This window comes from Agelaius tricolor, unplaced genomic scaffold (assembly GCF_023055355.1).
Source record: "Agelaius tricolor isolate 1412-34295 unplaced genomic scaffold, bAgeTri1.0.p SCAF_2, whole genome shotgun sequence".
In the NCBI taxonomy this organism is placed as follows: Eukaryota; Metazoa; Chordata; class Aves; order Passeriformes; family Icteridae; genus Agelaius; species Agelaius tricolor.
Genome location: NW_027269262.1, coordinates 9,942,712 through 9,959,513, shown reverse-complemented (window position 1 = coordinate 9,959,513; position 16,802 = coordinate 9,942,712). Strand labels below are relative to the sequence as shown.

The 16,802-nt window shown below is 43.9% G+C and overlaps 1 protein-coding gene across 11 annotated transcripts in view; it reads left to right on the top strand.

The window, feature by feature from the left end:
* Positions 1 to 16,305, top strand: part of RREB1 (ras responsive element binding protein 1) — a 122,431-nt gene extending 106,126 nt beyond the window's left edge. For 9 of the 11 annotated variants that reach the window (XM_071452382.1, XM_071452427.1, XM_071452375.1 and 6 more), the window contains 2 exons: positions 9,648 to 10,391; positions 12,526 to 16,305. In XM_071452382.1, the coding sequence (XP_071308483.1) occupies positions 9,648 to 10,391; positions 12,526 to 13,031 (1,250 nt within the window). In that variant the 3' untranslated portion in view covers positions 13,032 to 16,305. The remainder of the gene's footprint in view (positions 1 to 9,647; positions 10,392 to 12,525) is intronic. The other 2 variants (XM_071452426.1, XM_071452428.1) reach the window with 2 other exon arrangements.
* Positions 16,306 to 16,802: the final 497 nt, after the last annotated feature.

Genomic DNA, 16,802 nt, shown 5'->3' with positions numbered 1-16,802 from the left:
GCTGGCTACCATGAAATGTAGGCAGACTAGGCTAGTCCTGCTGTGCTGCTAAACAAAATTTACAGTCAGTCCCAAGTCAATATTTAGGCACAGATGTATTTTATTACAGGCCATGACTATTCGTATGGAAAAACTTAATAAAAAAATCAAATCACATTGACTTTTTAGGTTACCTTCCAGTGAGTGAATGTATTTTATCAGAAGAGCAGTTGCCTTTAAGGGACAAATACAGAAGGCAGAGAAAACTGCTTTTCCTGAAAATTCTGGTTTTGTGCCTTTAAAGGTGACATTTTTGGAAAGCACTGCAACTTCAGGTGGGAGGATTGGAGTTTGCACAGTAAGTGGAATTTTTGTTTGGGTTTTGAGACCCCCAGCTAGGACATCTGTGTGGAAAGAAGTATATTTTATCTGTTGCAAATATTGGTTTGTATGACAAATATTTGATTGATACAAAGATTTTAAGCGCTGAAAATATGAGAAAATTGTGACCTGAGATGCAGGTTGAGTTTCAAGTAATTAATCCTTAGCTAATCCTGTCATTGCATGCTTGAAAAGAAATGTGGAAAGGAATTGGGCTACCGTGAAGCAAAAGGATTTCTCCTTGACTTTGAAGTTTTGTATTTGCATTGTGAATGAAGCCAGATAGAAGTGCAAAAAACAGTGATATTTGTAGCCATAAATTTATGGGTGAATTAGCAGGCATCTAAAAGGAAAGAGTGACTTGAAAGCCTACAAAAAAGCAGTACCGTGATGCATCTAAAAAGTTGTGTTGACACTGGAAGAAAATGAAGAGAAAGAAGCAGCTCCTGAGATGTCTGTGAGATGCAGGGAGTCCCTGGTACGGGTTGAGATGTTAACTAGAACAGAGCCAACTTTCAGAAGATGAAAGTGAAAGAGATACCCACAATGTTGTATCAAAGAGGCTGCTGGCTGTGGCAGGGGGTGGGTGGTGTGCCTGTGTTTTCAGGGGTTTTGGGTGTGAGGTGGAAGGTGTGACAGGAGCTGATCTCCTTTTACAAGTAACTATCCTCTCAATCTCTTTCTTCATCACAAAGATGTCTTGCAGGATTGCCGTCCTCATTGCACTGCATGATCCTGGCTTTTCTTTCAACTTTTCCTGTGCTTAGTCCCTCCCCTGTTCTAGTCATTTAAATGAATTATAGACATAAAAAATTTCTCCTAAGGGAAAATAATTTACTGCTTATTCAACGTATGGGCCTTGATTCCACTGAAGTCAGTGGAGAGATGCCCTGTGGCTTTGATGGAAATTGTGTCCAATTCACATAGGTGATAGGCATTTCCAGAGAGAGCCTGCTGTTGAGGAGCTTGCAGTCAGGATATTGTGGTTGATCACCAAGCAATAAGAGGCAAAGGAAGAAAACCAAGGAAGTTTCTTATAACAGAGCAGGATAAATTCATACATTTTATCTTGCGTCAGGCCAGAAGCCCCTTCCCCTGTCAGAAAGGTGGTGTCATTTCTACCAAATCTAGCAGAATTTCCACAAACCTGGAGTTGCCAGCTGCTACCTGTGGAGAAATGTGCTTATCCCCCAGCCTAAGGAAGAGGATGTTGGATCTTACAGTGGTACACGCAATTTTTCCCAGCTGTTCAGAACACCAAGGCCAAGTTTTACTTGGTTGGGCTGAACACTGCAGGCAAGCAAAGCATAAGAATGTGAGAAGTGCCCTTCCACATTGGAGCAGTGGTACTCTGGTCTCCACTGGTAGGAGGAGGATGTATTCTTTAGTGTGAGCATGTGGACACAGCCACTTTCTCTGGTCTGTTGCTCTTAAAGCTCTGTCAGCATCCACAACTGCTTCCTTAGGGTTGCGTGTTTGGAGATGCATCCCTGCCCACTGCCCTTACAACCTGTTTATGGAGCTGCTGTCTGCAGGTCCTTCCAGTTGTTTTCTGAGCCTGCTGATGCAGTCTGATTTTAATTTGGCTGCTGCTGCAGGCCATGTCAGTGATCCTGGAGAGACATCAGCAATGGCTTTGAGTCCTCCTGCCTGGATGTACCTGCCAGTACTGTAGTCAGCATCACAAAGGTACAGTTTAGATTGTTTTACCTTGTGTTAATCTGCACTGAAGCTCACCTGCCATCATACTGCCCCCTCTGTCTTGTCAGTAGTGAAAGAGGTTGGCTGTCAGATCATGCTAGGCTCCGTTGTAGGCAGGTGAGTGGCATTCAGCCAGAATGGAGGAGCTGACACAAAACCGAGGGTGAGCACAGTCACTCTGTGCTGACCAAATGGGATGGGTGCAAGAAGGAAGCTCAGCAGATGGTGGTACATGTCCCTTGCCTGAAAACTGCTTGCACAAGGGAGCTGTTGCTCTAAGTTATTCACACCTCCAGTACAGACAGCGTCACTTTGTGTCACTTTGAGCTGGTTTCATGGGAAAATTGTTGGAAGTAACAAACTTGAAAGCAACAAGAAGTTGGCTCTGCACGTCAGGGTAGTTAAAATTACAAATGAGTTATTACTCTCAACCTCAGGGTAGCTGCTGATCAGATTGCACAGAGTGTGCACAGGATTTTTCTCTTACATCCCCATGCACCAGTTTGTTTGGGAAAGTCTGCTGTCTTGCCAGCCTCTCTCATCCTTTCTGCTTCTTTTAATACAGCAGGTTGCCTTGCAGTGATCCAAATGTGGTAATACAGGTCTCAGTACTAGTCTGGCTTTGCAATCTGCCGTGCTGGGGACCTGTTATGACATGGTTTGATCTTGCCTATCATGAAGAGACTAAGTTGCTTCGTTACCATGCTAACAGCCTGTAACTTCAGAGGGCTGTAGCATGGTGTCTGCAGTGTCACGTGGGCCCATCCTGCCTATGCAGACAACAGATGGCTACAGCCTGAGAGAGAAAGACTCGTGTTATGACATGATCCCCTCCAAGAACAAAAGTCTGCAGGAAGGGCTCTGAAAGTGCTCACCTCTGACAATTTTCCTGGCAGAATAAAACTGAAATGTTCTACTTGAGTCGACTGAAGACTTTCTTTATAGTCAGAGGGGTCCTAAAGCAGCTCAGCTCTTTGGTGGTGTGGGGAGGCAAGCATTTCTAAAGCTGCTAGACGAGCACTGGTGCAGCACGTAGGGTGGGTAGGACTTGGGTGCAAGGTAGATGTTCTCAGCAGCCAGTGCTGGGCTGGTCAGAGTGGTTCGACCTGCCCCCGGCAGACAGGGCCTTGGGCCATGGTTGGATAACACAAAGCACTTATTGGCAGTACTGGCTCGACCTGTTCCCAACTGTTCATCCCTGCAGCTGTAGCTGACCCAGCTGCCCAAAAAAATTTAAAGGGCAAGGGGAGGGACTGGTAGTCATGAGATCAGTTCCCGGATCTGGCTGGCAGAACAGCCCTAAAGGAGCAAGCACATGGATGGAGCTGAGGTGTGGAGCTAGCATCATCTTCTGGGAGGCACTGGGGATAGATGCTGTTGAAATTGGCTTTGTTGTCAGTGCTTTGTGTCTTCAAATAGCAGCTTTAGGCATCGAGGAGGGAGCCCAGTTCTGATAGTGCACACAGTTATAGTTACCACATGCACTTTATAGCACAGCTTAGCGTTTATAACTGGCTTCACCAGGCAGTGGTTAATCTCAGTTCAGAATCATTCAACAGCTTTGGACTTGTGGTCTCCCTCCATTGTCCAAGAAAAAGGAATTTCCAAATCTGTGGAAGTAAACTAAGAATTTGAAACCATGCTAAGTTTAAAATGAGGTGGTTTCTTTGGGTGGGTAAGCAGCATGCTCAGGGCTCACATGCAGAGTCCTTGTGAAGGCTGTCCTTGGAAGTGAGTGGTCATCTGGATTTCACTGTATGCCAGAAGGAAAGGGAATGAAGGGAGATGCTTGGATGGTGTTTGGTCAGCCATAAATGAAGCAAAACTTTAGGATGAGGTGTAAGACAGGAAGTGCAATTCAATAGAGTGTCAATGGGAACAAGTTTATAGAGGGTTTCTTTTGGTCTTGTTTTAAACCAAAACAAAAACAGGATGGTGGTTTAGAGCAGGATTTAGAGATGAGGAGGCTGTGTAAGTGATGGGGCTTGCTCATACCTTTGCTACATGGGGAGGAAGAGAATGGCCTAAAGTGCCTGAAGCAAACTGAGGGCATTTCCCCCAGCTCACAGCAGTCAGACCAGCAGAGAGCTGTCCCGGCAGAGAGGCATACAAGGAAAATGTGGAGCAGCTTAATTAACTGCCCACTTTCGTCATGTTAAAGCAGCCCTGCCTTAGTCTCCTTAGGGCTGTCTTAATGCTCCCCTCTTGCAATAAAATACAGTTGACAGAGATGTAGGATAGGAATGGGGTAAGGGATTATCTCTTACATAATGGAGAAAGAGAACTTAATAAGGAAAGATCCCTTTCGTAAAGAGACTTGCCCCTGATGTGAGAGGGTTGAACACAACTGCTCTGTGTTAACTAGACAAATATTTACAAAGTATACTCAACAGTGAATTTTCTGATTAGCATTTAGCAGAATTCATCTTTGCTCTAGATATCTGCACACTGTGATCCCTCCAGAAATCATGTGAGCCCTGGGTATAGTGGGGGACTTTTTCCAAACTGTTCTAGCTGTCTGTACCTCTGAACTACATTTGTGGGTATTTCTTAGAGGACAAAGGGCTTGAAATCGTGTTTTTAGTGTCAGGCAAAGTTTAACAGCTGCTCTAGAGCCAGAGCTCAGGGTAAAGCAAGAGTCATTTGCTGCTGGGGTTAGCCTGAGTGCTAGAGCTGTTGTATGAGGGTACTGAGGAGACGATGTATAGCCTGCTGGCTGTATTGGCAGCTCTACATCAGACTGCCTTTCTGCTGAATGGTGCAATCCATCATAAGCTCATAGTGTGGGCTTTGCCCCTGCTACCTTAAATGCAGATATCCCCATGGTAGGTGCAGTCAGAGCTAATCCTGAAAACTTTTCATCATGACTTCAGCTGCTCTGTTAAAGGTACTGGGGAATCATAGTGTGTGTTAAAGACAGAAAGTGTTTTTTCCCAGAATTGTTTTTCTTTTTCCCTAGACATATTCAGTTCCATTTACTGTAAATAGTCCTTTTCTAGCTTGAATATTTTCATTTCACAAGGCATGAAGACACAGTCGAAGCTCTCTCAACCGTGTGAGGGATGATTAAATATTTAACTTGAGTGTTTGCAGGTGATGTAATGAAGGTGGCTGAATTTTATTATTTAGAATGTTTACAATAAAAATGGATGAAGATAACACCCAAAATTTTTCAAGTGGGTTCTCTGGGTTTAAAAGATGTTCTCCAGTTCATGAGTGGAAGTAGAAGCAGCATTGTGTGTGTGAGTCCAAAAAATCCCAAATTTACTAGAACTGCTACCACCTAGTGGTGGCTGCCTCTATTGTAAAATATAAAACAAGCTGGGGTTATTTCAGTTAATGTAGGGAAGATAGTAAATCATCAGCTCATCTGACTGATAATGCCAACTGCTTGTACAATATCCATTTCCAGTGGTCTGTTTACTCTAATTTTGAGGATTATTTATCGAATGGGTTTTCTAACTCTTCTCTTGGGATGTTAGGAATGTTTGTCAATAAACACTTGCTTTAGCACCAAAATGTTTTTCATTACCTCCTGTTTTGTCTACTAACTTTGAAGTGTCTCAAGCTCTACACTCTATTCCACCATAGTTCCAGGAAAAAATAAAACCATGTACAAAAAGAATCATGCCAGCAAGCTCCCCACATTGATCTGTATCTCCTCTTTCATCTGAAATTTTTCACATTTGGTGTCCCTCTTCATAATTTGTTTGCATATGTAGGGAAGCAGTTCCCTCCTCTTTCTTGCCACCAATAAAAGATGAAGTGGATTCTTCTCACTGGGCTGACAAAAGACAGCTACTTGATTTGTAAATAGACTTCAGCAAAGCAGTCTTGTCTTTCCACAGTTTGAAGGAAAAATTATTTTGGCTACATCTATATAGTGGTTTCTTTCATGCAAGCGGAATAGTTTTTGGATTCTCAGATGGCGTCCTTGAGGTTTAGCTTATGGAGAAGTTTTTTTTTTCCCAGGAGCTGACGAGGCAGCAGCTGAGTTACCAGTGGTTTTTTTGTCACCTTCCTCCCTATGTCCGTACATCCCTGCTCTTCTCCTCTTTCTTCCTTATTCTGCACATCTTTTTTGACTCTGGTGTCAGAATTGAGATCTTCAGATAGTGTCACCTTCTTCTCTTCATTTTGGGGGAGTGACACACTGGTTGCACACGACAAGGTGTAACGTGTGCTGCTCCCATGGTTGCTGAAGAAGTGGCAGTGGGTGGAAGCCTTGAGAAGTGGATTTCGCTGCTCTTGTCCTCTTGATTCACCAAGTGTAAATTCTGTGGGATAACAAGTGGACTGGAAAGCATTTTACAGCCTCAGTAAGTGAAAAATGGGAAAGGGGCAAAAGAAACAGCAGGCCTTTCCTGTGCATCCTGTTTCTTTCCCTGCCTGGAATCGAGTGACTGCTCTGCAACATAAATCAGCCAAATTCTGGAGATGGGAATTATCCATGTGAGAGGAGCTCTGTCTTGTTGGAGGGATGTTTGCCCAGATTTGAAGGCTCAGTCAAAATCCTCCTCCTTGTGTAAGATAGAAGCCTGCTGGAGCTGTGTGGCCAGCAGGGTTTCTGTTGCTACAGTGGGCATGTAAGAAGGCAGAAAACAGTAGTGCAGGCCAGGCCTAACCTCTGCTGGAGTGGATGAAGCAGCTGCCAGCACAAGACTACCCTTGCAGCCATTTCTCGCACTGCAGGAGAAGTCTCACACTGGACCTGGCCAATTGTCTTCACAACCATTGTGTTTACCACACACCTTCACAGCTTCCCTGCTGCTATTCCAGTTCATCAGAGGCAGAACTGGGCTGATTCTCGCCCATCCCCAATAACCAGGATTTGTGCAAAGCAGCTCACTTTTTTACCAGCTGCAGAACCAACTGCACAGGTTGGAGATAACCACAGAGCAGCTCAGCTAGTCAGGAACTGCTGCTTTATGTGAGGTACATGCATGAAGTTTCCTAAGGGGCCTGTGAAACTTCTTCTTGACAAGGAAAAGGGCAGGTGTGGTTTGTGCAGGGGAGAAGGAAGAGCGCTCCCCCAAGCATGTACATGTGTCAGCATATCTCTGGCTATGTCACCACCTGAGCTTTGAATGTTCCTTCAGGGCTGCCCGGCCCAGAGGAGCTTCAGAAGAGAAAGCCTCTGTACATTTGTGTTCCTAGGATCTGGAGTGGGCTTTGCCCTTTGTGAAGGCACATTGTTTAAACTTAAGGGTTTGTTTTTCTTTATGTAGACCTCATCTGTTTGCCTATGCCAGTACATCACTTACCTGTGGACCACCTATCCCTTGAAGTGTTTTTCTCTTGTGCACCAGAAAATGTAGTTGTAGGCCACACGTGCAAGAACAGAATAACAGCTTGGAAGAGGCCCAGGGCACAGAGGAGAGGAAAGAAGGAGATAGAATTCAAGTACAATTTACTGAAGAATGAGTATACTGAGAATATACTGAAGAATGAGTAAGAAAAATGATCTATTTTTCCAAATACTAGAAGCAGAAGAAGAAAAAGTTATGGAAAAATTGGAAAATCATGAATGATGTATGTCATTGAATGTTGAAGTTGGAACTTCTGTATTAAGAGACATAATGGTTTTGGCTTGCTCTTACCTTGAGTGCCACCCATGCACATTCTCCTCACTCACCTTGCTTCTGATGTTTCATGTTGAAAAACAGGAAAGAAATCTCCCTCTGCATCCACTGTTTTCTGTTTGGTCAATAAAGAGTTACAGAACATCGCTCTGGGTACGATTAAGAGGAGCTTTTTCCCATCTTGGTTTCCTTGTGCTCTTCACTCATCTCCATCCTAACAGAGCTCACATGGTTTCCTGCCCCTCTCCCTAATGAACCCCCGCTGTGCTGTGCTGTGCTGTGCTGTGCTGTGCTGTGCTGTGCTGTGCTGTGCTGTGCTGTGCTGGCAGCCTTTCTTCAGCCCAACACACATCCATCCCATCAGGGGAGCATTTCCTGACCTCACAGGGGATGAGACAGGGCAGCCCACGTCTGCTTTCAGATGTCCCCATCCTCACATTCTGTGGCCTTACACACAGATTAGGGCTTGCTTGCGTGTTCTAACGGGCAGATAATTAGATGAGCAATGAACTTTGTGTAATCCACTGTCTGTGTAAACAGATCTGTTCTGATTAAAAGGTGAGATTACTTTTTGTGATAGGTCACTTCTCCCCCTTAAACTCCCCCAAGAAAAAGCATACCAAGAATTGCACACTATTAAGTGATCATTCACTATCACCAGAAACACTGCTTCACTTTGACATTTGTTTAGTGGCCATTTATTATCACTAGCGAGAGGAGATGGGCCCAGTGCAAATCATGTTGCAAGACTACATTCAAACTAATATGTGCCTGAGAACCATCTTCTTATCTTCTGTTTTTACTCATTGCTTAGGGAAAAAGCCTGTAATAGAAAATCTGGGCAGTTTGGAGACAAGCACATGTTGTACTGTGTCAAACAGAGTGCTTGCACTGCTCTCCTAGAGTTTCTAAATCCCTGGAGTTACTCAGCAGCTATCGTTCTTGCAGATGAATGTTGAAATGCTGGCTGGGTTGTGGGCTCCTTTTGCTGCTTGCTGTCAATAGGCAGGAGGCGGGGTGCAGGACTTAAAGGAAAGTTTCAGCTTTCAGAAAGCACCACTTGCGAACTTCGTGTCCTGGAACAATTCCTGGGAAGTGGCACTGGGGATGCAGTTACATCAGCAGCAGCTTTGGCCTCCAGAGCCTGACCAGCTTATTTCCTATTTACTAATGCACTATTTGTGTGGAGCTTGGAAGGAGAACAGCTCCAGCCCTCTGTTCTCCTTAAGCACCTTACCTGTTTCAGTTTTTTGGACATTTGTTACATCTTTAGCAACATTAATGCTGCAGACAGGTAAGTAAGCAGAGGACACCATTAAGGACCACATCTTAGGTAATTTTTGTCTTCTTGTGAGGTAACTGTGAAACAGCAAAGCCTGTTACGTTTTGATTCCAAGTGGCATATCAAAGACTCAGGTGTGGACAAACTTACACATCTTCCACTTTCATGGTGTATACCCAATTTTTTAAGCTAACTTTTGTGTTACTGTCTGCACTAAGTATTCACATTTAGTTGTACCAGGTGGTTGCGTGAGGCCTTTACATTTCCTTGGAAAAACATTTCTTGCTACACAAAAATTAGTTTGATAAATATGCAGGTTGCATATTATTTCAGTCTGTGTTCATGTTTTTCATACACAAGTTTATTAGTAATACATCCATGTGCCTCTGGAATGGTCTATTTTTAATAGTGACCTCAGCTCTTCTTCGGTGTCTTGTGTTCTCTGGTTAAAAGTGATTATATTAAAAATTATTGCAGGAAGCTGCTGAGTTTGTGAGTCTGTTTTGGAAAAGAAAGCATTTTGTGAAAGAGTTTGTATCATCTTGTTAATTGGGTTCTGTGGTATTTTCATCTCTTTTCAGCTGTAAGTTGCTGGCCTAGGTCATAGACAAGAGAAATAGATGTTGGGATGCTTGATCAGAAACGATGCTCCTGGGTCCCTGTGCAGACTCACTGCTGGTAGTTGGGAATCCCACTGAAAGTTTCTCTGTGTTTCCTTGCAGAGAGCCAGGCGGATGCAGAGGCACTAGCTACAGGAAACAAAGCCTTGAACCTGAGCTGTGGGGAGAAGGAGCAGTCAGAGGAAATGACAGAGCTGCCAGAGAGTGAGCACGGCCCCAAGGAGGAGCAGAAGGCCGATTCCCTTCTGGCAGAAGAGGATGCTGAAGAAAAAGTGGATGGATATGAAGAGGGCCCTGAGGAAGATTCTGTAAGTAACAAAAGTCTTGACCTCAATTTTGCCAGCAAATTAATGGACTTCAAGCTGGCAGAGAGTGACCAGAGTGCAGGCAGCAGTTCTCAGACTGAAAGGAAACATGCCTGTGACATTTGTGGCAAAACCTTCAAGTTTGCTGGCACTCTTAGCCGTCACAAAAAGGCCCACATTCGTGAGGACAGAAAGGATGAAAGGAGCAGTGAGGATGAAAGCAAAAGCATTCAGGATGATGCAGGAGCTCCCTCGATGCATGACTCTGGTCTTGAGCAGGAAGAGTCTCCGTTGGACTTGAAGGTAGTGGAGTCTCCTGTGGACTTTGAGGCAACAGGAAAGGAGAATGAAGAGAGCGAAAGCATCTCTGAGGGGGAAGGCACAGAGAGAAAGTCCACTGAGAAGAGCAGTGATGACAAACCAAAGACTGATGGGGCTAAGAGTACTGCAAAAGCAGACAAAAGAAAGAAAGTCTGTACTGTGTGCAACAAGCGTTTCTGGTCTCTGCAAGATCTGACGCGACATATGCGGTCTCATACAGGTAAGAGGAGGCTTGAGGGCAGAACAGACCATGAGGTGTCCCACCAGACTGAGGTGTCTGCTCTGGAGGTGCACGGTTGCTGCCGGCACTTGAGGTTGGAGACACTGCTTTTAGTCCTAAAGGTATCTGCAAGGTGTCTTCTCTGCCCCAGTCCCCCATGCTGCATAAAAAGCCTATGGAGGGAGCAAGAATTGCAGCCACTGCTTTATTTTCAACTCCCAAACTCTTTTCCCCATGATTGCTTGAGAGTTCAGAGGTTAGGGCAAGTGTGGAGATCCCTGGGCATCTTCTGACTCCTTTCTTGCCATGCGTGTGTGGCTTTACTTCTTCCCAATATTTGACCAGCAGTGGAGAAACTGTATCAATGAGACCTCACCTCTGAGTCAAAGTTTAGAGAGAGAGAGAGAGAGAGAAAGAGTTTGGTTTTGTCTGATCATCTGAGCCTAATATGGGTAACATGCTGATGATGTGTGCGACCTGCTGCTTGGGTGCAAGGCAGAGATCCAGTGGTCACTTGGCAGGGAAGGTGGAACACTGGTAGTGAAACACTTGCCCAGTGACTTGACTGGGCAGTGGGATTGCTTTATGTGATAGGCAGATTGCAGCAGTGCCTTGCAAATGAGATGAAGCCATGAACCAGCTCAAAGGTGAATTAATCATTCATCCTTATTAATTATGTATTTTACCTGCCAGCAAGCTGCTCTGACATGGGAAACCTGGTCCATTTTGACATTTTGTGTCTTTTGAAGGTTCTCTCTGCTGAAGACAAGATCTTTGCCATTGACAAAATATTTGTGTTGTAATTTACAGTGATTTTTAGAAAACTACACCAGAGAGTAATGCCTGAATAGCTTCAACCCTTCTAAAACATAAATATTCACCTATTGAGCGCAAAACTGACCTGTTTTCTTCTGCCACTGAGCCACAAGTGAAACATGACAGGTCCCTTTCTAGAGCCTATTTTCATTCAAGTGCAGAAGCTTCAGGAAAATGCTGATATCCAAAGTACTGAGCTTTACCTCCATGGACCATGTGTGCCCATGGACATTTCCATACTCTCTGTTTTAATTGTTTTCATTGCCTGCTGGGTTATTGTGGGCTTTGTCAGTATGTTTTTTTCCTGTTTGTTTCTCTTTCTTATTTGACACTTGAAGGATGTTTTAACATAGAATAGGTGTGGAACAGGAACCTGGCACAGTGCTTTCTTCAAATTCATAAATGTAACTATGGCCTACCCCTACTGTCAGATACACATATTTTCAGCTGAGGAATTTGCACCAATGCTGTGGGTTGACTCTTCTCCTTGTCTCCTTCCCACTTGTTCAACTATATTGACAAAATACTGTCAGGTTGCACATTCCTTATATTTCAGTTTTAATGTGTGAGGTTTAGTAAAGATACCTGTAGGATTTTGGGATTTGTTTACTCAGAAGAGGAACATTTGGGACACACTGAAGTGTGCAAGAAACCTCTGCCTGCCTACTGCATGTCTCAGTCTGATGCTCATTGGCACAAGATGGTGTCTTGATGGAACTGCAGCACTGAAAAGTCTTTAAGAGGCACACTTGGAAAAGGAGGACAGGTTGGGGTGGGACTTTTGTTTCTTCAGGGCAGACAGCACCTTGGGGCAGTGTGCGTGGTTTGTATTTTGGGAGAATTTTGTCTGTGGGGTTGTGGTTGCTTTGTTTTCCAATGAGTTCTTGCTGAGGAAAGTATTCTCTCTCTCCACATGTGTCTGGGGCTGACCTGCATCAGGGAGTCCACGTAGTGGACTGATTTCATAAAGGTTTTTGAGTTCCAGAGATCGACTGTAAACTTTTTCCAGAAAAGTTGCTGACTAAATTAGGCAGGATGCTGGTGAGCACCTGGTGCTTACGGCCTTCCTCCCTCCTCAGTGCGGGCCTCGCCAAGCTCGTAGATACTTAGTTCAATGCTCCATTTGTGCCGTGGGCATTTACCTGTATTCCTGCTTGCACTCCATCAGCTAGTTTGCTAGTACAGAAGCAAATAATCTGCATAAATGTGATGTTCAATTTGTGAATTTCCAAAGTGCAAAGTGTTTCATGCTGCTTGAAACAAGAGGGAGGCGCATGTGTGACCTCACAGCTGACTTTGTGTTGTCATTCTCTTCCAGGTGAGCGACCTTACAAGTGTCAAACCTGCGAACGGACCTTCACTCTGAAGCACAGCCTGGTCCGTCACCAGCGCATCCACCAGAAAGTCAAAAATGCCCGAAACCATGGGAAGGAGAGCGACAAGGAGGAGACGCAGTCGCGGTGCGGAGAAGACAGCGAGAACGAGTCCAGCCACAGTGGCACCAACCCCATCTCCGAAAGCGAGTGCGACTCCGCGGGGGGCGTCGGTAGCCACTCGTCCCTGGCGGGGAGCCGGAGCGAGCCCCTGGCCGGCACGGTCACGGACTCCCCCTGCGGAGAGGAGAGGAGCGGCGCCTGCCTCGCCGAGCCCGCCAAGAGCGTGCAGAAACACGCGGCAAAGGACCAGGAACCGCGGGGCAGCTCCGAGCACGAGAGGCCCTCGGGTTTCATCCAAGACTTACTGGAGATGCACAACGCTCCGTCTCCCATGAATCACATCCTGGCCTCTGCCGACAGCGCGCCTCAGCTCCTGGGGGTGGAATGACTTGCTTGGAGGTTGGACCCGTCTCAGCAGGCAAACTGAAGCCAGCAGAGCAAGGTTTCTGGAGTCTGGTTTTGGAAGAGCGACCTTACAGCTATGGGGAAGAGTATGGCAGACTGGACATGGTGCCATATGCCTTTCAGTATAATAATGCAAGAGACTACAGTATATACTGATTTGAGTGCCTTACTACTTTATTAGATCTTTTGGTATTATAGATTTTTTTTCAAAAATGATTTTAATATTTTAAAGAATTATTTGGAGAGGACCCTTTTTCATTTAAGCATTAATGTTACCTTTTGTATTGGTGTGCGTGAGCTTGTTCTTGTATATCTGTGATAGTCGCTGTGTTTGTTCTCTGAGCTGGAAATGGGGCAGTGGGGTGGGAGGCCCTTGGATACCATAGCCAATAACTGGAAGAAAAATGATGTGAATTTCATATGAAATAGTCAGAGGAGATGCCGAGGAGATGTTGATTTATTGTTTTTTTTCTCAGTAGATGTTCTTGCATTTGCCACATGGTGGAGCATTAAGCCTGTTCCAGGCACGAACAACGTGGCAGTTGAAGGTGTTCAAAGTGGTTCAAGCCAAAAGCAGGAAACACAAATTAATTTCAACCTCATGCTTGTTTCCACTTTTCAGCATTAGAAGTGTCTTCTAAATCCTAGGGGTTTTTTCTGGCCCTCACGGACTGAGCGTGTATACAGAGAAGAGTTACATAGCAACGTAACCTATGGAAATTATGCACCCGCTGTTACATATGTTTGATTTGCTTCAGTATATTATTATTATTATTATTTTATTATTATTTTATAAATCCATCAGTTCGCTTGTCTCTGCAGTCAGCAGAAGCCAATGGGCAATATTTGCCCACGGAGATGCGTAGCGCAGCTTGGATCCCGTCTCGGAGTGTTCTTGACTCATCAGCTTTCACCAGCTCCTCCTCCTCCTCCTCCTGTTGTTGCAGCTCTTCTACTGTACTTTACATGAACCCCTTCCTCCGACCGGAGCGTCCCGTGGAGGCCAGCGAGGTACCGTGCCTGTGCGGGGCACATCTCCTTCCTTCCCTCCTTCCCTCCCTCCCTCCCTCCCTCGCGGTGGGCACGGGCGGCAGCGGAGCCCCGGCTGCGGGAGAGGGGCACCGGGAGAGGGGCACCGCCAGTGCCGCAGTGACCTCGCTGCCCTCACCTCGGTGACGGGCACTCACTCACAGAGCAAAGTTATCCCGTCTTCCAGTGGAAAGCAAGAGAGAAATGCGAGCCTTACCCTCGTCTTGCTTCTGTCGTGTTCTAAGAGCAAGAAAATACTACTGGTGATAAAACTACAGATATACGACATGTTAAAAATAAATAAAATTAATTTAAAATAAAAAAAAGAAATAAATTCTTCCTGAGATTTTGGGGTTGATGCTTGAAGACTTGAGGTGTGTGTCTAAATTTCATATCAGTAATTTAACCCCTTTAATGCTGGCAGCTGGAATTTCTCCATATGGCTCCTGTTGCCGGCAACAGGTGACAGACACTCCAGCCTCCAATATTGAAGGGGTTAAACGAAATGTATCCTACTGTAGCTGCGCATTTTTAGGAGTGCCCAGCATTTTTGTTGTTCTTGTCGTTGTTGTCGTTATTGTTGTTTGTTAATTGTCCTTCAGTCATGACCTCTGGGACAGACAGAGCCATAATAGCATTGCCGGAGCCTCACTGTGCTATTCCACCACTGCAGCCCCCCAGCCCAGCCCAGCCCGCACTGTGACCCTCCCTCCTTCCCACCACAGAATCGCTTTTCCTGCTCTCACCAGACATGGAGGAAGTGGGCCTCGGACCCAGGTCTATATTATATAATATATATATCTATATATATCTATATATTAAAAATTCTCTGAAAATTTTCTGGAGACTGAAATCTCACTGTCCAGAATTCAAAGGAAGAGAAACATTCTTGAGTAATATTCTTACAAATAGAATAAGAAAAAATGGTTGAGGTATATGTGATTTCTATTTTTTTTTTTTGTGTTTTGTGGTTTTTTTTTTTTTAATTTTTAAATAGGGATGTTTGAACCAGTTCAGAAACGAAGCTAACGCCAGATATAGATAAATCAATCACAACCAATGATTCATTTGAAACTCTACCCAGGTGCATTCTACTTAATTAAAACCAGTTCACACATCCCTTAAATTGTTATTGCTATTATAATTATAATAATAATTATTATTATTATTTTGGGTATTTTTTTGTTTTTGTAATTTTTTTTGTTTGTTTATTTTGGGGTTGTTGTTTTGTTGTTTTATTTTGGTTTGTTTTTTTTTTTTTGCAACTCTCCACACTAAACTGCGCAATACTGTGGGGGAGAAGCCATTACTAAACTATATGCTGCAGAACAATGTAGCAAGTAATTAATTCCCAGCAGCCTGCCGGGACATCTGCTAGCAATAATCACTATTGATTTAAAGCTTTATTTAGCATTTATCTATATCCTAGTAGAGTATAAGGTCTTGCCACATTTTATTGACATTTTTATTAGTTGAGTTTGACTGAGAACTGTTGCTGTTGTTGGGGTTTTTTTTTGTTTCCCTTCCTCCCCCAATATTAAACTGTGAAATTTATAATGTGTTTAAACTATGGGTGAATCTTAGGCTTTAGTTTGCATGTTCAGCTAATTTGTCTCTATACGATTTTCGTTTGAATCTTTTTATTTTTTTTCCTCTCTCAGGGCTTTTACAAAAAACAAAAAAACAAAAACAAAACAAAAAGAAAACAAAAAAAAAATCTTCTAAAATTCTTTTGCCTGAGTTGCAATGGACTTAACATGGAGATAATTCAATCACTACATTAAGCACTTGACTGTGAAAGCGCAAAAAAAATAAAGGAAAAAGAAAAAAAAAGAGAGAACCTTGTTTGAGGCTGTTGTGAAATAACTTTAGGGGGCTATGTGACAGTCTGATTCCATTTTCAGAATGATTCATCTTCTCTTTACTCTCTGTGTGTCTCCTTTCTCTCTCTTCTCTCTCCACGAAGGAAGTTTAATCCTAGTGATTTCATCCCATGCAGGAAACAGTAATAAATGTGTAGAATTCATATTTTTCTAAAGGGAACTTAAACTGCTGCTACGAATTGTGTACAAGACTGGTTTATGCCACATGAACAGAGAATCACACATAGTTTTGGTACTTTTATTCCTCTTTTTTTCAGTTGTACAGTACTTCCAAATTCAAAATAAAAAGTAAAACTTGTTCTGTATCAAACCATCTAAGCAATAAAATGTTATATTTAAAAATTATAGGTTATTAAATGGGCGTGGCTCTTCTTGTGGGTTTGTGATGATGCTCTCTGCCTTAGCTCTGCTGGAGGACGACGTGCAAGCTGGAGTTTGTCTGTGCCAATGGATCACTGTTTCTCTTCCTTTGGTTGATCTGAATTTGGGCTGGAGATGATTGCAGCACTCTGAAAACTCGTGTTCATTTTGACCACCATCTTCTGGTAGCCAGGCCCCTTTGAAATGCTGCTTGTCTCCCAGTGCAATTCCTCAATGCAGCAACTGAAGACAGCAGAAAATGATGATTTTCCTGCATAGACAGGGTCAGGATCCTTTTTCAATTAATGGTAGCCCCATGGTCACATAGGTGAGCATCCTCTCAGCATGTAGTATACCAGTCACTATTTTATAAATTAAGTAGGTTTCTGCTACAATAGTTTCCTTCTTGCATAAATGGCCGCAAACTCTTCAGGATGTATTCAAAAGCCACATGCATGTGTCATAAACAGAGACAAATCCTT